General features: G+C 39.9%; 1 protein-coding gene across 1 annotated transcript in view; it reads right to left on the bottom strand.

Annotated features, from left to right (window-relative positions):
* LOC114942058 (uncharacterized) overlaps window positions 1-24,754 on the bottom strand; it is a 311,191-nt gene that overhangs the window by 133,845 nt on the left and 152,592 nt on the right. The window contains 1 exon segment of the mRNA XM_085487052.1: window positions 24,497-24,550. Coding sequence (XP_085343178.1) covers window positions 24,497-24,550 — 54 coding nt within the window.

Genomic DNA, 24,754 nt, shown 5'->3' with positions numbered 1-24,754 from the left:
TTGATCAAAAAATATAAAATAAAAGTTAGAATAAAATTATAATAGAATTTAGTAAAAAGAAGATTGGAATTAATTTTACAATAATATTAAAAAAAGTTTTTTCTTTTTTCAATCTTTAAGAAAATAATATCATCGAATCTTAAGTTCGACGCACAAAATTCTTCAATCGCATTTTTTTATAATTCCTAAAAATCCAAAAAGTAATTGCTGTACTACTAATGCGATCAATGTCACATTGCATTTACATAAATAGAGACAAAATAAATTGAAACAAAAATCTACAATCGATATCGCTGTGAGAATGGAGCTTTACGAAGTTTAGAGAAATATATAATCGCCAAACTCGTTCTTATTCAAATCACCTTTTGATCGACAATGATCTCGTCGGACTACTTTGCACGAACGAGATTTGCTGCCGCGATTGGAACGACATTATTCACGCCTGTCGAGATCAACGGTGAGTGTCGTCGTAAAAAAAAAAAAAAAAGTTATTCGCACGATAGATCTCTCCTCCTTGTCATTTGCATTTTCATATATGTACGAAATTCATGATTTATTATATCATGCAACAGAAGCTATCTAAGGAAAAAGAGTTTTTATTGTATGTATTACGCAAATCATATGATTTTTTTTTAAATTTTATACGCAAATTTTTATCAATAATTATTTTCACAAAAAATTATATAAATAATAATTAAATACATTTTGTTTGACATAGTAAATTAAAATATATTAATAATTGTAAAAATTATTCGTATTTAATAACTTACTAAAATCTTCTTTAATCAAACTGATCGAAACATTTGAATCGGTTCAAAATTATTTAACGATAGCATTCGATGTCCATTCCATAAAAAATACATTCATTCTCATCTCGTCTTAAATTAGATAATATATAATTTAAAGAAATTCTCGCATAAATGTTTTCTCGGTAGATAGAAGATCACGAGATACCTCTCTACCATATATTAATAGCAATTGGATTCTTACAAGGGCAACCAAGACGATCGGACTATTACTTCGCACATGCCTCCTTTTCGAATACCACCGCGGCACCTGTAAACTGTTTTCACAGATCACTTGAGCAAACGATATCAGACAGACAGAAGGTAGAATTATCGAAGCTATCCTGCTAGAATTATCGAAACTGATATTTCTGAATCGCTTCGAACAACGTTATATTGAATCTTGACTTTTGAGCACGCATTCTTGTTGTGCTAATCACCATTATTTCGATAATTATTCCGCATTAAGCTCGCGAAATCTTGCCAAAAACAATGTTCGATTTATTCTAACTCACTTATCGCAAATTCGTTACGCAAATAATAAGAAAAAAATGGCTTGTAAATTTTTCCTTTGTATCTTATATATTGTAAACATCTATCAAACGGATGCTAAAAGCTGCTGTCAAAAATATAATAAAATAAATACCCTGCAGAAGTGAAAATGCTATTTTCACTTCTAATGCAGCATTATAACTGGCATAAGCGAGCATTATGAAAGCACGCGCAAATAAACAACGTGTTAATAAAATAAATAAACGTTACATTTAATATAAAAAGGGTTATAGACTTCCTGAATCGTCATCGTCCCGACGTTATACACATATGTAGGTAGTATCGACCTACATATATTTTTACAGCCCGACGAATAATGCTCGCGGATTGTTTATTGTGCTCCAGGCACCTCTCACATCTTGCGCGGTTCTCTTTCCTCTCGCGATAGATTCCTATCCTCTCTCTCTCTCTCTATCGTGAAGAGTCGTGACCATCTGTCATTTGTCGGTTGAGATTTTTCGAGGCGTCCGACCGTTTTAAATGGAAGAACTCGTCTTCTCCTCGATGGCTCGTTATCGACAGTAAACCCGCCACTCGTCGTCACTCGTCCTCCGGCGCGTTAATAATAATGTCAGATAGACACTCCGCTCTCTCTCTCTCTCTCTCTCTCTCTTCCGATTCACGAGTACGCCGAGAGAAGTGTTTCCCGAAAGATAAACGCGTGCCATGCGCGCAATCGGCCGGCGCTCCGGCATTCAATAATTCGCACGGGCAATTAAGCGACGTGACTCGCGCGATTCCCGATATGAAAACGTCATGACGCGATTAAGGACTTCCCCTGTCACCTGTTGGAACGACAGGGGACTCGTTGGCGCGCGCGTGTCACTACGAAAGAGGGAAAAAGGAGCACATCCATTTACTTTCGAGAGCGTGATTCGGGAATCAATCGATCGAGATGAAGTAGATCGCAACAGATGGATCGAAATTCCGTCTTCAAATATTTATTTCTCGATTACGTACCGAATATCAATGTAGCTCGGTTATCGGTCTTCGTTAATCAAAATCGATAAATAATCATAAATTTGATTCGATAAAACACATTGATCGAGGCAATTGATTATCTCAGTATCGTATCGAGAAAATTGATAAGAGTGTATATACACATTAATACAATTACTGATAGCTGCACGTCCAACTTAAAATATTATTCCACTTTTTCAACGAGACGATTGCTGTTTGCTATTTATCAAATCGATACCTCATATATACGCATTCGTCGATAAACGACGCCGTAATAATTTCACAGGTTCGAGATGGTCGATCAAACGAGAGCATCATTCCGAGGCGCGATTCTGCGATGACGTCGAAAAAAAGAAATCGAATCAAAGCACGGAGTGGGTCCAGGGGGAAACGAGGGTAACAAGGGAGCAGGAGGTTCCCGCGTATTACCTACGCGGCTTCGAGACCGAGAGGAGAAAAGAGAGAAAGGCCCTTCGTGTTCGCGGCCGCGAAATAACGTCAGCGGTTTGTGGTTTTTCATACGTGCAAGAAGTCACAATGGTGGATCCCAGAACGATCCTTCTAGCGCGGGACCGAATGCTTCTCTCTTCACGGACGAGACGATGGAAGAAAAGCAAGAAGAAGACGAGCAAGAAGAAAAGGTGGCTTTTGTTCCCACCTTGAGCGAGCCTCGACGCGACCTGCCACTTTTTCACGTTTCTCCTGGCCTCTTTCTCTCTCTTTCTCTTTCTCTGCCTTTCTCTTTGTTGCACCTTCCTTCCTTCCCCATCTCTCCCTTTTGCCACTTCCTCGTCCCACCCTGGGATATCCTCTTCCACAACTGACTGCCCTTTGTCTCGAGGAAACGCGATTAGAAACCCTGGCGGTGCAATTTTAAGACGCTTCCGTCATAATGGCGCGTCTATTAGTCTCTCGAACAGCAGGGGACGAACTTGGCTGCTGCGGCCTCTCCGGCCGGCTTTCTCGAGTCACAATCTTGGCTTGATTTTAACGGAGGTGGAAAACATCTGTTATTTGATCTCGTTTCAGTGCCGTGGCTTAGCGCTATTGACAGACGGTTCTTTCAATAATGCCGGAGAAAGTATACCCAGTTATTTCAATTTAGATATTTCTTTAATGTAACACGTATATTCATAGAGTCTACGGAATTTTCGAAAAAATATGATTTTTTTATTACTACAGCACGTACATGATCCGTATAATTGTTAACGTTTTCCATTTACGTTAACATTTTTATTTACATCACACTTGAAATTAAATAACCGAGGCCAGAGCTGTTTATTTCCATTAAGACGGCAGGTTTTATTAAACTGTCGGAAACAATGAAAACGAAACGAGCCGATGACTACGCGTAAGACCAGACTTCCAGAAGCGTGTCTTCCGATGGCGAGTCAGCAAAGGGAAAGAGAGACGACGTGACAGTCGGAGGCAGAAGCCGATACTTTGTGGTCCATAAATAAGTCACCCAAGCAGCATGGCAGCGGCATGCAGTCACCGGCGAGAAGAGCGTAATCGGGCGTTTATATTTTGAGCGATAGCCAATATTTAACTCCGGCAATGACGATCCGTACGGCTACGACGGAAGACGAAGGTCGAGGTTCTAAAGCCGTGATCCCTCTTCGGCCGTTCGACAGGGAGACCCTACATAGCACTTTCGACAAGGTAATCGGAGAGCCGTGATTCCTGGAAACCTGGCCAGGAAGACCTGGCCGACGATAAGTCACGAAAAGTGACAAGGCCACCGCGACAGCGGTCACCGAACGTTCCAGATTCCAGAAACATTACGCTTCATCCGGTCGATCAGGCTTTTCAAAGAGTTATCTTTTCTCCCGGGTAAAAAAGGAGAGCTTATCTCGCGAAATCGTCGGGCGAAAGATATACATCGCGTCCAGGAAATGTTATAATTATATACTGGTTAGAGAAGATAATGTGACGGTGATTGTTAGTTTAAGATAATCGAAATATAAGCGGCGATAACAAGACTACAATTACTTAACTTAATGATGATAATATCATTATAACTGGACAGTCGCGCAAGAGCGGTTGGCATCAATAATTGTCATAATTTATAACTTTCCCCTTGCGGCTTCTATACGTCGCGGTTTCGACAAGCCAAGCGAACGTTTCCGCGCGAGCCGCAAGTCTGAAACAGCCGCTGAGAAAATTCAAATGTAATGAGTTTGAGAAAACCGAGGAAGAATATTTATGCAATTGTTCGCGTCGTTCATTCGCTCGATTAAACGATTATCGTCTTATCAGTCAGATTATTGATATAACTGATTTCTTTCATTCCAGATAAGACACCGAAACGTAGACGTGCCACATAAATTACGTGACATATATTTTATTTCTTTTTAAAATTATTGGATTAGAAAGATCGTGTGAGTCATGTATAAAAAAAGTTTGGAATTAGTATATAATTACGAAAAAGAAAAATTAATTTATGCAAATAGATTGTTGATTAATATATCTTTATCTTAAAAGTTCCCAAAAAAGTGTTAAAAATTTCTCGCGGAGATGTTAATTTAATCAAATAAGGAAGAGAACAATTGTGAGACGCTAAGGAACATATTTTTCCGAAAGAATAATTACGGATCTCTCGCGTCTAACCGTAGATTCCAAAAATGAATTCCTGCGGCGACCCTAGATGATTCGTTTCGGCGACGCGAAACAATGTCTGTTTCCTGGTGACTAGGAAAGAGCCTAGGTAATCGCATTAGCGGTCGCGGCGCGTTCGTTGCGCGTCCGCGGAACGTCTTTCGCCATTACCTCGACTTATACCGTAACGAATCCGTTCCGCGGGATCGGTTCTGTCACCAAATCACGGCGGTTTTGCTACGCTACTCCGAACCGAAGAGAGCCGAACAACCGGCTAACGAACGCGCACAGCCAAGCGCAATCGCGCCGCGATATAATGCGCACAGCGCGCAAAAAAAAAGTTTATTAATATCCTGACTGGCAAAATAGCGTTTTAACTGAACGATTCGAGACGGATCCGCGGGCTTTTTCAAGAACGGAGTCAGCACTACGGAAGTTAATTACGCTCGATATTTTTTGTCAGACTTTCTGAATGGTATAAGTATATCGAATTCTCGTGTATCGATTTCTCAACATTAGTCATATTATTAAGTAGTGAATTAAGATATTATGTAGGTCGATACATGCGGACTGCGCTTGAAAAATTCATCGCTTCACAATTAGCAGCGATATTTTCAATCCGACTAGGAAAAAAATTCGCCAGAGTCCTCTCTTAATTAGAAGATGCCGACCTATAACGCGAGGCGATTGGACGAGATAAAGCTGCTGGAAGTTGCGAGAGTTAAGTGGACCTCTATTCCGCTACCGACGATTCCTAAGGGTTCCTAATTGTCAAGATCGAGCACCATAATTACACCCTCCGCGATTCGTTCTCGTCTCTCGTCTCCCTGTTAACGGAACCGGACCAATTCTCCACGTGGCAAAACAACATCAAAAAACGTAGTGCGATTCGGCAGGTAACCGTAGCTTGGAAATTAAGAACTCGGGCCTGATAAGAAGAGATAAAAGATTACTTTATAGAGAACCTATGACCCTCTTCACATGTTTTTTTTTGTTGTTGTAATATAATCCCTGAGGAAAACTATTAAGATTTAAACTAATGAAATAGATTATTTGTGGTCTAAGATAAAATTCCGAACTTTATACCAACAGAGAGGACAGTTAAAGTTAAATCTAATAATGTAATGTGTATATTAAAAATGATATCTACTAACAATAAGTACGAAGAATTGTACGTTTTCTCTCAAAAAAATCAGCGATAAATATACGTACACGTCGTACTTACATACGTCACACTTAAATTACTATGTATATTTATAATTTTAAAAATAGGTAAATATTAATAATAAAAAATAATGCGTAATTTTATTTTTACATGCAACCAATATTTTTTGAAATTCTATTAACGCCAAAACCAAAGTATTCATTCATATAACATTGAAACTTCGTGCAGCTCGAACAGTAGCAGAGTTATATTATTCAGCGCGAGTTTATTGACACATTAGACAGATATCATACGGTGAGCAATTTCCGAGAAATTAAAAGCTCGATAAAACGATAAAACAATGCACTCAAACACGTTACGGAATTTTTTATTGCCCCATTTTTAATCAAATTTCCAAGAATTCACACATTCATCGCATTGATAATACGTTTATGTTTTCCTTGTATTACTTTTTTTAAAGTTGAAAAATATATTTTGATCGCAAAAGTATAATTAAGATTATAAAAGATAAATCTAGTTTTATCGCAACAAACATAAATGTTTATATATAAAAGGCGGAAAAGCGGGAGTTAAAAATCCATTTATAGCTGCGGGGATTAAACTAAACGTTCCACAAGTATAAATTTGTGATTAGATTACGAAGAACAATAATTGGCTTCGTATTATATAATTCACTCTCGCGATATTCGCGCTTTCTTATCTAGGCTCGTGTTTGCTTTTCGTCCGTCATTCGACCTGTCGATAGAGTAATAGAGTACGAATTCCAAAGTCGCAGCATGACGCCTACCTCGGCCGGGTGTTTCATAACTTTCCGCACGCCACAACGGCGATTTGTGTCCTGTTACATTATAACTCGTTATGATTTCGCCGACTACCTATTCGCGCAATTGATAGACTGATCAACAACGGATATGTTTGTATAAAACATCGCGCTCGCGAATCAATCTCGATTGCGTCAGAGCGCGTTTTATATGAGTGCTCTCAATTATTGAAAACATTTTATCAAAATATTTTTTTTTAATCCTCAACAATATGAAAGGTGACATAATAGTGCCGATTATATATATTATAAAAATTATTTCCACAAATATGTAAAAATTATTTTGACTAATAAGTACACGATGGAACAGCCACAACCTAACGGAGACCAACTGATAAATATCAAATAAATTTAAAACACCGCTTAATCAACAGTGCAGTGCGAGTAAATCAGATGTAGATAACAATTTACACAAATATTTCTTAATACATCGTATCTCTTCTCATTGTAAAATGATCATACAATGCGGCAGTTGGCAACGTTAATTTCCTGAATTATTTATCTTCTTATTCGCACATTGAGCGTTCAACTCACCAGTGTAACACCAGGCCGGCCAGACGACAGGGCTCTCGGTGTCCAGCTCCCTCATTCTCTCAGCAACCCTCGGACATCTCCACTCCGTTCTTCCCGACGTGGCGGTAAGAATGTCCAGTTTGGCTATCAATGTCAACCTCCAACCGAGCGAAGAATCTTCGGTTCCGCCTGTCGTAAATCGCAGGAGAACCGCGCTTGGCGATTTACAGAAGGAATCAGCTGTTGCAAAGAGTTCTTCTCTCTTTCTTTATTTTATAGACGAGTTCGTCGTGAATTTTATTTTTGATCTCGCTCGACTCGCAACAGGTCGTTGTCTATTCGAAAACGCGCGGTTGTCGGATTCCTATTATCAAAACTGTGCACGTGCAAGTGAAGGATTCCGAGAGACAGATAAGTCTCTAGATGACTTTTCGTCGTCACCACGCTCCGGTTTCGCCGCTGATAAGGCACGGAGGACGCGTCATCGATTCGTTTCGTCTCACTTCTCTATCGCCTTCTTGCTCGTCACGTCGTTGTACAACGATAACACACTTTTTCCCGCGAACTACTTCGCCGTAACAGCGAGGGACACGCGTGTTACACGAAAAGGTGTCTGGCATTCGACTCGAATCGCGCATTAAATGTCACGGAAATGTCAATAAGGTGCCATCGACGTTTGTCACCTTCACCGAATGTCCCCTTCCTCAGCGTCACTTTGCTCCTCGTCGAATAATAGCTATTTTCGAGATCGCGCTCCTTTTTCTTTTCACTGAGAACACAGTTATCGGGCTATTCATTTAGCAGATGTTCAAAATTCTGCTGGTCGATCACACTAAATTTTCAATCTACTAATTCATTCTTAACGAACGCGCTTGTCTTTTATCATCGCGATAAGTTTGACCAATATAAGATCTTGTTCGCACGTGTAAAATAAATTCACTTCTCTAAAACGAGATTGACAAAAATTCTCTCTCGAATCTAAATATTTCAACAAATCACTTTCATCGACTCGTGTCAAGAGATCGCGCGTTCCAACGAGCTATCACTTCCTTCACCTCTGCGGTCACCGCGAGATCACTTTCTTCACTCTACAGTACACCGATCGGCCCCGGTAATCGCAGAGTGTACCTCGACCCGTCGATCCTTGCCTTCGGTCCGAGAGGATCGTTGACGTACCGCGGGATGACACGACACTACACAGCACTGCTGCGTGAGGTGATGTCGAAGAGGATAGACGGATAGAGAGAAAGAAAAAGAGAAACAGATGGAAAGAGATAGGAGAGAGAAAGAGAGACGGAAACAGGTAGGGGGATGGATAGAGGGAAAAAAGACGCTGGAAGAGATAGTCCGCGCTGAAAGGAAGAGAGAAAGAAGAGAAAAAGAGGGAGAGAGAAAAGGAGAAAGAGGGAAAGAGAGAGGGAAGAATCTGACCACCTGACCACACTGCTCTGCCTTAGTAGGCACGACAACACAAGTAAGCGGAGTGGCACTTAGGTTGGTGCACCTGCCGCGAGAGTCCGCGCCGTAATGGGAGCGGGGCAACGGGCGGCAGGTAGGCAGGCCCACAGCTCGTCAACCTGCGGAGAAGGGGAATCAGTCACATGGCGAGTGCCCCGTGCTGCCTGCGAAAGAGGTGGTAGTCGGAGTAGATGGTGGTGGATGAACGAAGGTGGTGATGCTGGGGACGACGGCGCCGGTGGTGGTGCTGGTGGTGGAGGTAGTGATGGTAATAGTGGTGGTGGTGGTGGCGGTGGTAGTGTGGGTCGCGAAAGAACACACCGAAATCCTCGAGAGAGGAGAGAGCCGACTGTCGGGGTAACCTGTCGCGCGAGGATCAGTGTGACGATGGGCAGAAAAAGTTTGTTCGGATAAAATTCGAGATGATTTTTTCGCGTCGCGCAGAACGCTGGCGACAAGTTGAGTATGAGGGAGAGAAGCTGGAAGAAGCTTCGGCGATTCTTATACGAGATATACAGCCCCTGCGACAGTCAGATGCAGAGAACTGTCAGATGCAGAGAAAAAAATAATGTATAAAGATACCTATATAATAAAGATTTATGCACGCAATAAATAATCTTTGCATATTCGAGAGAGAATCAGATATAAAATATTTAAATAAATAGTAATAAATAAATAAGCTGAAGAACATGATATATCGTGTGTTCTCGGAATGAAATGAAAGATACGAAAGAGATTATAAATTGAAATTTGCGAAGAAAGATATCATGACTTGAATTAAGCGAATTAACGATCCTATTCAAAATAGCAATTAAATCCAAGATGAGAAAATGAAGCAAACTATTGCTTTCTATTATTTATGAGGAAACATTTAGCAAACATTATCGAAACAACGTAGAGCCGCACCATCATTCTTGCGTGCCTCGATTACCGATTATGGTTTATCGGGATATTCTGTGCACGAATGCCATATTTGGATTCTTTTACGAGATAGAACGGAAGAGCCTGTTGCATTCCAGGCGTTTTCCGAGATCGTCGGTAGTACTTGACAGTAGATTGCATCGTGAAGCGTCTCTTCCAAGCACGTCGCTCAATGTCCAGCTATCAATGCTACGTCTTTCTTTGCTTCTGCGATTGGCTCGTATAGTAGTCTAGGTGGACACTATGTCAAGGTAGAACGAGACGCGAACACTCTGTTTGCTTGTATGCCATAGTTCTTCGAGGATCGCTCGTAAAACAATATTATCGGTCCGTATCGTCTCCTGGATAGCGCGCTCGTTTTCCTTATCGTTCGACTTTACTTTGTTCCATATTTTGTCGCGATTATTAAAATTTTCATTATTTATTTGTAAATAACGGTAATGATTTTTGTCCTTTGACAAAATCATGATCATGAATCATACATGATGATTCATGTATCATTTTAACAAAAATAAAATTGATATATCTAAATAACACAAATAACTTTATGTTAAAATAAATAGTACATATACATATAACGTGTGTGTGAGTGTGTGTTCTCTCGGTTAATTTCTCGAGTAATTCCATTAAGCTTGCGTCATAAGTAATCTTATCAGAATTTGTTGTCAGTGTCTGGGTTAACTGTGATAACTTTAATTATATTTTATTTTATATTCTTTTAAGCGCGTGAGATATCAATATATCGCTCGTTTTATTTCATAACAATTGATATAACAACTTGTTCTTAATTTTTTGCGATTTTAAAGATCTCTAAATTGTTTCAAACGAAAATCTTGTTATTCTGACTATAATCAGAAATAAAATCTTATCCATCCACCTAAATTAACACCAATTACACGGCATCCCTCGTGATAATTCTACAACACCATCGAAACGCGGAGCATATTATTTCCGAGAAACGTCGTTTCAGATATCCGAATATGTTCCTATGCTGCAGTGAGGTGTCTAATGTATTATATGACGTAAAGCGAGCAACGCGCCGAGATGAGAGCTTGTTAGGTTTAACCATCATATTGTTTCGCGAGGGTGAGGCGTTGGCTTTAAACGACGAAGTAGTAGTAGCTCGACCTGGCTTCGAGATGTACCATCAAGGACGATATATCGCGTTGGATATATATCATTCGAGAGAGAGAGCGCGAGAGAGTACTCCGCTTCTCTCTGCACGTCGGCTTATTATACGTACGTATATGTATATATCTCCGTACATGCGCGTCGCCCGGAGGCTGCGCTCCGGGCTCCTCGTTTAGGTATCCGCTCCGCGAGAGATTATTCGAGCGAACGACGCGCTTTTACGCTCGGTCGAAACAGTTCCGACGGCCGGCGCGCATTATATTGGTATCTCCTATCTGGCGTCGATCGCCAAGCTTCCGTAGGTAACGATTACCACCTCGGTCATTTTCTTTCCCGAAGAACTATCGGCGATTAAACGGTCCGTCGACCTCCTCCGCATCGCGCCACGCGCAACGGGATGTATTAATCGTTCAGCTGGATCGATACGACCCGTCCTTGCGCGACGTCTATCAGCCCACTCGCGGGAATTAATTAGTGCGCGATGCCGGATAAAAATCTCGCGACCGGCCGGCCGTAACGATGTGGAACAAGTAACACAAAACTTGCAATCAATATAAACGTAGAGTTACACGTGATTTTTTCACAAACTATCGGTTTGGTTTTTTCACGAGTTGTAAAAATGATTGAACATATACTATATATAGATTAAAAATACAATAATATCACATGTTTTTCTTTTTTTCTTTTAATACTGATATACAAGAGATCCTTTTTCTCTTGAAAATCAATTATGAATAACTCGTTCGAATAATGTAATACTATAAGAAAAGAGGAAACGATCTACATCTGTCGTACAAATCATCTTTCCCGATAAACGACAGGAAACGCACCTCGTTTCGCCGTCATGTAAATCCTGAAATATTATATTCACGACGGCACCTCGCGTTTTCGAAACACCCAGTTTTCTCAATCGCGACACACTAGCTAAATGCAGAGTTCCATCTAGCCGTGGTTCATCTTTAGAGACGAAGTAATCGGTGGCGTTCATGAATACGTGTTCATTATTTATGAGCAACGCCTCTCGGCATCAACTGGACCGGCCTCTCTATCTACCAGTAGGCACCCGGGAGAGGAAGGTAACCGGATAACGTATTACGTCTTCATATTTTTTTCCCCTCGTGCACGCCCGCTAATTAAAGGTGCCCCGGCAAGGATTTGCCCCGATGATTTAGCGGCGATGCTGCGTCGACCTGATAAGATGGGACAGATTGATAATGAGGCTTCTTTCGGTCTATCCTAAGCCGGATCGAGTTCTAGTAGACTATATCTCCCCCTTATAATATTCCTATATCTTCTGGCTACTGCTCGATCAAGTTTATCATACTCGTCTCGCGTGCTGTGCGTGTCATAGAGGAATTTTTATATCAACGGTGCAACGAATTGCATGCATCAGATTAAATATAACGACATATGCGCAAAAATGAATAAAAAATATAGCATCATATATATATATATAATTTATCATCGAAAGATCTGCAATGTTATATGTTAAAAATATTGCGTGAAAATGGATATAATATATCAGATATAAATGGTGTTGTATACGCAAATATGCATTATATTTTATCACGCTAGATAAACGTTATTTTTACGTATATACGGTTCGAGATGGTTCTTAACATCTGTTGACGGAACAGTTATGCCTAAGCGATCGACAAGTCGTCGAGCCAAACATCCGCGGCATCATCGGGCATATCTCTCAGCAGCCTCCGAGGAGGGATCTTGACGAGGAGGAAAAAAAAGCAACTCGCGGCATTCCCCTTTCTCATTACGGTATGCTGGATCAAAAGTGCTCATATTTCATAGACTTGTTCTGGCGTGCCGCACGAGAACCTCTCCGATGGCCTCCGCTCGCGCGCGTGCACGGAGAAGTTACGGTCCCGTTGAATGGAGAAATTTACGTTCGTCAGCAAAACGAGGAAGGCCCCCCAATGACGATGACGATGGTGAACAAGGTGGACGATACGGTGCTCGATGATGATTTCGACGATTTAATTGAAATGTCCGGCCGGCACTAAAATCTCCTTCTACCAACTATATATGTGTCTCTTTTTATCAGTTGTGTCGCTACTTTCCACACTCTCTCGACGATTATTCCTGCGAACGAACCCTCTCTCCCCTTTCAGAAACATCTTACATTGATATTTTTTAAACGGCATCGACTGTCGATGTTGGTGAAATCGATGACTCATCGATCAGACGAGATTTTAGACATGTGCGTTATATCTGAGAGAAGACATTTCCGAAAAATCATAAAATCGAAGTTACTCATAATTTTTTGGAATATGCAAAATATGTAAATTAGAAAGCGTGTTCTTTTAAATTCCGCGAAATTGCTCGTAAATATTTAAAGGGATTGGCCTATGGGAAATATATGTCGCGATCAATCGGTTCGATAATCTACTATAAAATTAACTTTGATAAATGTTACCATAAAAAGAAGCAAATTCGTCGCCTTCGGATTCCCAGTATTGATAGATTCGAAGAGATCGATTCAGTAATGCGCATCTCCGTAAGAGAGGCGTAAAAATGATAAGGGACGACTGCTTTACGAAATTTTTATTATGATGTATGCAAACACAAACACGCAGACGGACGTTTCCTAATGAGCCGTGCGAATGAATCGTATATCGAGAATTGCTCATCTAGAATTCATTTACTGCTGCGACCGATTTACTCGTCAAACGACTGTCCGCGAATCTTCTCCCGGCGCAGAAAATCTTGGAGCCAACGAACTGTCGGAGAGAATCGATCGATATCTCCTTGAGCTACGTGTTCTTCTTTTTATCGTTCTCATTTACTCGTTCCGGTTTTTTTTTTTATTTTTTTTATCGATCATTAATTGAAAGGAATGGCATGGATTTTACTATTTTCAACGACTCATCGTCCGCGATATGTCTATCGTCCATATAATTATCGGTAATTCTAACTCATTTCGCGTTATTATGCTACAACTATTCGATATAACGTACAGTGTATAATCGTCAACATCGAGCTAGCAATAGAGATGACATTGATTTTCAGGATGTTTGAGATTTCTAATTCAAAACTTTTGTAAAGAATTATGATTGAAATAGTAAAAGAATTTCTAACAATGATTAATATTCTTCATCAATAATATCTTAACAAAAGAATAGAATATATATTTTAAAATATTAAAGATTATATATAAACGATTTTATATTCTTTTGTTTTATCATAAAATGAGAAACGGATATTATTTTCTATTATCCTGCATATACGAGCCAAGTTTTAAATTACAACATTAAATTGTAATAAAATTCAATAATATATCATTATTATAGCAATATAAAATATAACGCATTAACACATTATATCAATAAACGTAGTATCGTGCATTTAAATCATAAAATGCGCAGTAATGGTTCTCAATTACGATCGATAAATTAAGAGACACTCGAAATTTTCGGCGAAAAATAGTATTCGCGCCGATTAATATCGCAGCACGCCGCGAAACGATAAACGAGATGATAGATACGAACACGCACGATTATACGCGCGAGGTACCGATGAATCAGCGATGGTAAAGGTCAGATGGAACGTGAACGTGCACTTGAAAGATCAAGGAAAGATGCAGGTGTCGAATGGCAGCATCGACAAAAAAAATTTATATAAGCAGAACGGTCAATCATGCCAACTGTAATCTAGTCGTTTTAATAATCGTGTATAAGAAGAGTTCATGTAAATATCTAATAATTACATTGTAAAATCAACTTGAGAGATGACATCACGATAACTTCAACAATCGATACGACGTTAAATTTTTATCGCGTTAGTTTTAAGTGATTATTATCGTATTAAATATTTTTGTCTCCTACATGTTTTGCTGTTTATAATTAACATGCACGCAAATCAATATTATCACAGATAATTTAGTTGACAATTTTTACGCGTGAACAATTCTCCTAAATCCGAAGAAATATGGAGAATTAATATTTTTAACAGAGAGATAATTCGATTCGAGCAATGTACATATAAGCATATTGCTTAATTAAACGCTAAAAACATTATAGCGTTATTTTACACGAAATATATTGTGCGATAATGCCTTTCCATCGAAACGGTTGTCACGACGAGACGAGTTATATCGGACTGATGAAATACAAATATCGGCGGCTCTCGTCCTTTCGGCGCTCAAATCCATAGTTTATGACGCGATTTGGCATTAATATTCCGGATGTTTCGTGGATTCGTATGACATAGCACGCTCTTCATTTTCGTTTATCGTCCGCGCACGTTGATACACGGAAATTTAGGACTTAATGTAATCCAATAATTTATTCGGCGAAGCGAGAGAGAGAGAGAGTGAGAGAGAGAACGCACGGAGAGAGCGTGGGTAGAAATATAAAATCCTCCAATTTAGGTCGGTAATTTATTTGGCGATGCCGAGATCCGACACCGTGTCCGGCAGAAGCGTCAAATTCTCTTTCCTAGATCGATAAATACGGAAATTGAACAGCAAACCTAACGAGCAAATTTATTCCAAGGAATTCAGGAAAAAATAATAATTCGGCACCTATTCTTATAAATGAAAATGATAGAATGAAGCTGCACATTTTACAATAATATAATAACACAAAAATATAGCAGATAAAAAAATCGTCACTCCGAGATTCTTTTAATCAAATATATTATCGAATTTTTGAGAAAATTCTTGAGAAAATCGCTGATGCTTATCGTCATGATGGAACCATACGGTACGTATAATCTTCGAGAAGAAAAAAATTGGAAAATGAAGGAAGGGTAGCGAGAGAGTGAGAGGGCAAAAGGCACGCAAGTGCACATAGTGCAATTTTATAATTTTTGCCTCGTAAAATCCGAGCAATGAGCGACGTAAAAATGAATAACTGGAGGAGCGTTCACGGATCCCCATTCTCTTCCTTCGGCCACCTCACACTGGGAGGTGGTCAATGGTAGGTGCTCCGTTCCGTGACCCTGTTAGCAAAGTCGGAGCAATTTTTATCTTCCGGATGGAATAGATTATCTTTATTTACGAGCAATCTGCGGTATGGGCAAATTGTTTGGGAGTGAGTGAGGGACGCTTATTTAAAAGCCGTAAACTATTCAATATGCGGACGAACTTGAATCGTTCGAGAGCAAAAGTGTGAGAATACTTTGCGGGAGAAAAAAATTCTGCGATAATTTCATCCTCGGCGAGGGATAAATCTCAAAGACGATCGGCAACAAATTCTTATAGAAGCTTAAAAATATATTCATATATTAAACATCGAGTAGACGTCTCTCGCGAGCGATATTTCATTTTAAAGATGTTATTAGGTGCACAAAGTTTTTGGACATTGCAGCGCTCACTCTTCTCAAATTTTAATTAAACTAACAACCGAATCAAGTCGAACGAGAATATCCTGAACGCTGCAAGGACGATTGTTAAAAAAAATGTCTATTGCAGATGTCATTTAACAATTCTATAATTTTAGATTAACCAATAAATGAATAATTTTCATCAACTGACTGATCATATATCACAAGTCAAGCTATCGTCAAGAGAGAAGCAAGACAGAAGTTCAATTCGTGCCAACTAAGTTTTAATAGTCAAATACAATTAAGAAAATCAGAAAGAGGCGTAACGCCGTAAAATGCGAGACGCGCGAAATGCTACATATCGACACTCGCGAACTGCACCCAGGATTAATAATGTCGGCGTGCCGGTTGTCGAGAGCGAAGGAGAGAGAGAGAAAGAGAAACGAAAGATGAAGAAGAAGAAGAAGAAGCTGAAGAAGACGATGAAGAAGGAGAAGAAGAAGCGGGCAAGAAGAGGTAAAAGGTAGAGAAGAGCAACAAGCGGTACAGCCTCGGGTGCCGGGCGGGGCTCAGATGTTTATCCCGGTCGACCTCTCTTCCCCCTTGGCCCCCCAGTGCCTCTCTTCGTGCTCCCCGATATGCCCCCTTCACCTCCGGTTCTTGCGGAGAAGGAGCGCGCCCTCGGCAATCCAGTGTTGCGGAGCGTTGCATCTACGTTATGCGTGCTCTTGTTGCTCGGATGCACTCACAGTGGCGTCGCAATCGTCTCCGTTTCTCTCTCGACAGACGGAAATATGACAGGCACGATCGCACAAACAAAGGCCCCTGATATTTCGCAACGCGTTATAGATTTTTAAAAATCGGGAGAATAATAAACTGGAGAGCTTTCATGCAGAGGAGTAAAATTTAATGTATTAGCTTCACGTCATTTGCATATATATTAGCATATTATACGCTATATTATATTTATAACACTCTCCTATATATTTCTTATTAACACCCATGCATATATTTTCATGAAAACGTAGATATACAGATGCAGTAACTTATGTAAAAGAAGACAAGAAAATTTGTCGCCATACATTAAACGGGCGCTAATTAATACACGATAAGAACTGAGATAATAACACATGTATTTTCATGATTTTCAGGTCTTAAAAATTCTCAAGGAAGGTCAGCAGTTTGAAAAAGTTGGGCGTGATATCGCGGTGAATGAGGTAGAATGGTTCGGTTCGACAACCGTATCGATCGTAATCGAAACAACCGGGAAGAAGACCGAGGCGGAGGCTGAGGTCTTCGGCTTGTGACGAGGCGTCGGACAGTCGGCGCTTGCAAAAAATCAACGTTAATCAGACACTTCGTATCGCCTCGTACTCAGCTCCCGGTGAGCCGAGCGCGATCTAGCTCACAGCAGGTTCTTCGCGGCAAAAAATCGATGAATGAACTTACGCCAGAGCGGATGCTTCGCGCTCGAGTTGACCGACGACGGCGGTTTTACGAGTGTCCATCACGCATATCTTCATCATTATTTGTTAAAATTCGCGCGGTCTTTTTTGTACCCTCTGTGCGCCTCGTCTGAATTAAAACGCTTTATTAGAGTTGTTCTGTCAAATAAAATTTATTCCATGTATAAACTAAACGTAAAATTTTAGTAATACATTTTATTTGACAGAACTGACAACTCTAATAATTGCTCGATAAGTTGGCCTTTTTATCTATCACTAGTTATATTTACATTATACGAGCGAAACTTTGTGTATAAAGCGTTATATAAATTAAAATGATTTACGAAAGAAAATTAAATCCGTATAGACAAAAGTTCAATTGTATATATATATATATGAATGTATTCTTTAATAATCGAGAGATATTTCAAGTATTGTTAATTATTACTCCTTTTATTTTCTCCTTTCGCGTCGAAACTAAACTCTATCAAATAAATGATACTTCTTGGAGAACAGTAGTTCCCTGATTCCCCATGCATAGGTATACAGACGGTCCGCAATTAACTTCAACTATCACGAGTTAATCTTTTTGTCTTTCTCGTTGCGACTCCTCGGTACTAATACAATAATACAATTATTCATCATCGTTGGCGATTCGAATCCGCGCGGACGAACGCAGCGATCGAACGATCTATCGATCAATGACAACACCGTCGCATACAGACGCAAACGAATCGAAGCTAATCATTCACCAACACGGTGTGCGCGACGACCAACATCGAGATAAGGATACATCCCGGCAAGTTCGAAGCGAGCTTACGTTTACTCTCTCCTAGAGGTTCGTACGATGGTTTCATCGAGCACATATTCCGCTGATGACGCACTTCCGGCCAAGTGAACCCTCGCGGTGGCCTCTGTGATAATTCCGGAGGATCGAGAGAGAGAGAGAGAAAGAGAGATTCATCCACCGTGACTCCGTGGCCCCGTGACGACCCCGAAGAGATGTTTGCTCTTGTTGCGGTGCTATGCGCCGCAGCGACCGGCGGCTGTATGAAGGTACAAGAAGAAGAAGAAGAAGAAGGAGCTGAAGAAGAGAGGCAGGAAAAGAGCAAGGCGAGGGAAGGAGGAGAGTAAGGCGAAAGAGGATCAAGGAAGAGCAGCGAAAGGAGCAAGAAGTCGAGGAGGTAGGGAGAAGAGAAGGTGGAAGACGGGTCTTGATCCAACGCCTAGCCTCCGAAGGAGCTCGCTCGGCGCCCGATGGTAGCGGCTCGCTCATCATTGTAATTACTTCGCGAGGATGTACCAGTATATTGGATCATTATCGACCGCTCCATATCTACCACCTAGCCCATAAGTATAGACTTATGCTCCCGGTGTGTCCGAACGGTAATCTCCTTTCTCTCTTTTTTTTTCGATCATACGCACGAGCACCGACGCGTAAGTGCGTGTGCGACGACACGCATCGAAAGGGCAGGAAACGCGATCGAGGCACGTACCGGCTAACGACTCGTTCGTACGGCTCTCTGATCAAACAATCGGGGCAGCTTTCTAAAGGATCCTCGCGAGTGTCGGAGGAGGCTCCTGGCTTCTCGCGAGCATTCGTTTTCGCGGTGGGCGATGACAGTGGCTTAAGCGGATGAACGATGTTGATAAATTTGGTAATATTTCACCCACCGAAGAAGAGAAGGATTGCGAAAATTATGATAATCAAACTATATATGTATACAGAAATATTTGCAAATTTGCGTACAAAATTATGTATAACAATATTCATAATATTGTATATTTGTTTGATTTTTTCTATTCTATATAATATTTTTTGTGCGTTATGTTTAAAACATATAGGTATACTTCGCACATTTAATTTTAGAATATCTATAAAGCCGATGTCTCTATAATTAGGATTATTTTAGGAAACGATAAAAGCTGTATAAAATATTATTAAGAATAAAATTGTTAATTGCAACGGAAAAAGTGCGCATCGCAATCAAGTACCTATACGCAAGTATTGCAATAAGTATATGCAATAAGTACATGCCGCCACCGGAAGCGACTGGCTGTACCGTAGCTGATCGATTAAAGGATATAGTGCGGTAATTATCATTACGCGGTGATCTATGAGCTATAAAACAGGATTATAATTGCATACTTTTATTGAGAAAAAGATTCTTATATACCTTTAATATCCTGCTAGGATCTACATAGCTCAAGATTCTAATTTTAATAAATAGAATTGTTTTTATTCAAATTTTATATTTATCATATAATTATTGATGCATAAAATATCAACAATTAATTTATCTTTGAATTTATTGAGAATTTTTAATTAAACAAATGACTATGAATTCATAGAGTATATACGATATCTACGTGCATTGATCATTTATACACTTGTAAGAGGAAATCCGTTTTCGCAAGTGGCTTATCGTAGAAGGAAATATTAATCGTGAGAAATATAATTGCAGAATAGGGTGTGTATTAAGTATCGGAAATGCTCGATTATATATACAAGCATTTGATTTATTAATGAATATTCCGGCGCAATTATTACAGTATAATTTATCAACTACAAATCGTGTACGCAAATGTAATATTTAATTAAACATTAATTTTAAAAAAGGCAAAAAAAATTATTTAATATGCACACACAGTTTAATTGCAGACGGCTCTATTAACTTTTTTATATGAGAATTTAAAGTTGATCAACCTAAAAAATGAATGATTCACCTTGCTCAAAAATCATTCCGCGTCATAGAATCTTTGGCCCTTTGAAAGTGGCCCTGTTGAAATTTAATCGTCTCTCGAATCATACGAAGCCACCACGAAAAAAAGAAAAGAGTCGTCTTCTGCTCGAGCGATAATCGCCGATACATAATCGATACGTATTCCAAAGAGAGAGCTTTGGTGTCTTTTTTCTAACACTTCGTATAATTTGCTTGACTTCTTTATATTATGCGGATCTTTGCTTCTCAGATATAAACCAAAATCTCAGCAAACGCATACGTGGAAAAAATTACGGTAGCAGAAAAGATATATATATCTTGAAATTAACATCGAATTTGCATCAAGCTAAAGTTTCGTAGAAAATAATATTGACGAGTCTAACGAAGCGTGGAACTTGAGAATTTGACATCCAGATATAATTCCTATTGAATCGGAGCTTATCATATAATTATAAATAAATTCGAAAAGAGAATAAAATTGCTGGCAGAAAACAAGGCTATCCGGATTCGCGTGTCTTTTTTCCGATCGATTAATCACTTCGAGTTGAATGCGTGTAAAAAATATCTCGACAGTCTCGTTCGTTCATTCGGTATCTCGAAAAACAACAAGCACATAGCAAGCATTCCTGCATTCCGTGGGATTTGCCAACCTCGCGCGACCCGGCCACGACCGTTAGACCGGAATCCGAATCGAGGATCTTCAGATCCTGCAGAAGGGGTCGGGATCGATCCAGGACGCGCAACGGGAGCCCGCGCGAAGGAAGGAACGGGAGCGTATCGAAAGATGCAGGCTTCGATAATCCTTCAGGGTAGGTAGGTAGAGGTCGGTATACATCGTGGCTTGCCGAGTCTTGCCTATCGCTGTGAGGAGCAGCATATCTTTTTCCCTCCTTCGTTCCACACACCTCCGACTCTCTTTCTCTCAACATCATCGCCTTCGTCTCGACCTACGTGAAGATGCTCAGGTGTAAAACCGTTGATTGCCACGGCGCGGTATTTTCTCTTTGTACGGCGATGGTAGCGGTGGGCGTGCCGGGCACGACCGAAGGGAGACGGCCAAGGCCTCCTCATCGCGCGCTACCGCGATTATGTTTATTATACTTGGGCACACGCGTGTGCGCGAACGTACGTGCGAGTACTTACACGCGTCTCCTGCTGTTCGCGCGCGGTCCAGCATCCTCTCGAATCGTAGCGTACCGTGCTGCTCCATTCCGTGGTAACAGTGAATGACGACTTTGTTGGCTACCGCGACGCGACTTTGTTTCGCCTGATCGTCGAGAGAAAGAGAGAGAGAGAGAGAGATCACGCCTGATTGCGCGCGGTATTTTAGAGGATCGATCGCGTAGGATTCATTCTTCGTACTCGGAGGTACTAAAGAGGTTTATAAGACGAAAAAGGGCGAGTGAGTTATAGCTAATTGATTATTTTTATTATTCGCATTTCATGTGATTTTATGAAGAACAATGGGTTATGCAAAACTTCTGATTTTTTTCAGGAAGCGAGAGAGAACTCGCACATCAATGATAATTAGAACGTATATTAGTGAGTGTTACTAGATGTAATATCGGCTAATCATCCGGCACATCCCCGTTTCGAAAGGATAAATCAATCATCGCACGATGCACGAGGATGGTAACGATCTCTAGTCTTATCATCGGCAATGACGCGCGTGCACATGACGCTCCATCGTCAAAGATGAGGCCGCGTTAGAATTCCATCGAGGTGGAGCCTTGACATTTCGTGGCCTGGAATCGACCGGCATAATTGATCGGCCTCCGCGGCTCCCATTCGACGAACGATAGTGCTATCCATTCTGTCCAGTATGGTTTACGACGATCAATCGCGCCGTTCGACCTCGCGACGAAACGCGGCCGCGTTCATACGGATTCTTTCTGACTTCTTTCTTAGAACGAGAAAGAAGTAGGGCCCGATTAAATTGGAGACCTTTGAGAGACTTCAAATTACGCGATGCCGAATGACAGCGTTGAGACAGCAGAACGTGCAAATTAGAACGAATCGTAGAAGTAAATTCGTAGAAATAACGCGGAATTATCAATGACATCTTAACTCAATGCTCCATTATCTGATATACATGTAATGGAGCACATTAAAAATATATAAATTTAATATACACTCCTCGAAATAATTAAGGGATAAAAAAATGGTCCAAAAAATAGGCAAATTTTAAATAGTTGTAACTTTGTTTAAAAAATGAGAATTTAAATTTTAAAAAAGGGTTTTAAAGCTTGTACGTAAAACGTAAAAAATATCCGAATTAAAGAAAATAAAATAAGCTACGACTTTTCGAAAGTAGATGAGACTTCAAGCCTTAAAACCCTTTTATAAAATGTAAATTCTCATTTTTCAAAACAAAGTTACAGCTATTTAAAATTTGCCCATTTTTGAACAATTTTTTTATCTCTTAGTTATTTTGTGGAGTGTATATAAGTAGCTTGAGAAATAAATATAATATTGACAAATATCTCGGGTGTGTATGTGTTATTTTTCATAAATTAATATATATAATTTCGTCAATAAAATGTACATATAATAAGTTAATGTCAAATGACAAGAGGTATCATTTATAATGCAAAATTCACGTGGATTATTTAAAAATGTTACATGCAATATTTTTTATCTACAATATATCTGTAATATAATTTTTTCTTCGTCGTTTTTCAACGAATTTAAAAGGTAACGAAAAAAATATCTTCAATTTTTATGTAAAGCTGGCAATATACCTATTATTATTGCAAGTACACCTACACAATGCGTTCTAACTAAATGAACGTGCAGCACGACGAATATATAAGCTCGGCAGCAAACACGACAAACAAATACCACAAGAGTGCTGCAATTTTCTATCGTTAACTACCACCGGTGTCTTAAAACCCACGTGAGCAAATGTACCAATAACGATTGTTCGTGAGTACTAAAAATTTTATAGCGTTACGTTTATCGACACGAGGCTATAGCATCGGCGAAATCTTGTTTAACAAAATAATGACTATGATTATGCTACTTTACATTCGCCCGTTGTTTTTAGCAACGCACACTTCCTTCTCGCGAGTGGGAGCCGTGTTGTCCCGCGGCAATTTACTAGAAGTAATCGTCGATCAAGAAGAGTTATAACTACCGGATTGTCAGCTACTCGCTGGCATTAAAAGCGCGTTTTTCAGTCGCGACTGGCAGCGACCGGTACGTTACAAATAGTCAACGTTTACGGGATCTAATCGCCCATGTATCATAGCCCGTATTGTAAATGTAGAATTTCTCAAATACTTTGAATTCAAAGTACTTGACGGAGAGACTAAAAAGCACTACCATATATATCATATATATATATATATATATATATATATATGTATGTATGTATTTTATTATGGTAATGGAGTTAATGAGAAAAAAATTAATCGGCATTTACATGATGCCTCGCTAAAATGTAATTGAACGCGCTAATCCAAGTAGAAAATACATAGATATATTTAAAGTAACGCGAACCAGAAAATCTGTCGTATCTTCTCGTGACTGAAGATGATTACGACTCTGGTACTTTCTCTCTCTTTCACAGTATCTCTCTTTCTTTGTCTTTTTCCTTCTTATGAGCTAATAAAACTCGTCTAATCCCATGCAACGCCCAGGGTGCAAGCGTCTAAGAAAAAGTGGCTCGCGTAGTTCGTGTCTCGACTGGTTCAATTTACATAAACACGTACTCATTGATTGCCGGACCAGATTGTCCTGCGTTATTACTTCCACGACCGGTTAACTTCACCGCAGGATCGCGAATAATCGTTAAGACCTAATCGCTTCGCTACACACTCGCCTAGCACCGACCTCGCCCGATAGATACGCTTAGTGCGTAAAGTTAGACTTCGTCGGCCCCCGCGTAATCGCGCGAAATCAGTGGACTGATGCCTTTTCACTTCCGACATTCGAGAAACGACGGTTATCACGTTACTTCACTTCAACGTCAGAATCCACGGCTATAGTTATCGCAATGGATTATCACGACGGAGGAAATAGCACAACGTCGTCGACAAATAGGTTGAAAATTATGCAGATTGCATAACGATATTTAATACTGCGTACAGGAAACTGCACAGCAGGTAAGAGTCATGCACAAAGATAAGTATAGTTGTACTCACCGAAATGATACGAAAACGAGCCTTCGCCGTCAGAGTAGCCGTTCTTCTCCGAGCCTGAAAACACACAGAAAACGGTAAATTAGAAAATGTAATTGTATATTCAAGGTTCTTTAATTTGTAATTCAATTTTTCCCTACGATTCTGTAATCTTTTTAGAATAGAAGACTATTTATATTTCTTTTTTTTTTATTTCTCTCATTAATCCAAATTTTCTCATCTCCTAATAAGATAACTAATCAAGAGTTTCTTTTAAAGGGC

Source organism: Nylanderia fulva, unplaced genomic scaffold (assembly GCF_048542155.1).
Source record: "Nylanderia fulva isolate GAGA-0341 unplaced genomic scaffold, ASM4854215v1 Scaffold5, whole genome shotgun sequence".
NCBI classification, from domain to species: Eukaryota; Metazoa; Arthropoda; class Insecta; order Hymenoptera; family Formicidae; genus Nylanderia; species Nylanderia fulva.
This window is presented reverse-complemented; position numbering and strand designations above follow the sequence as displayed.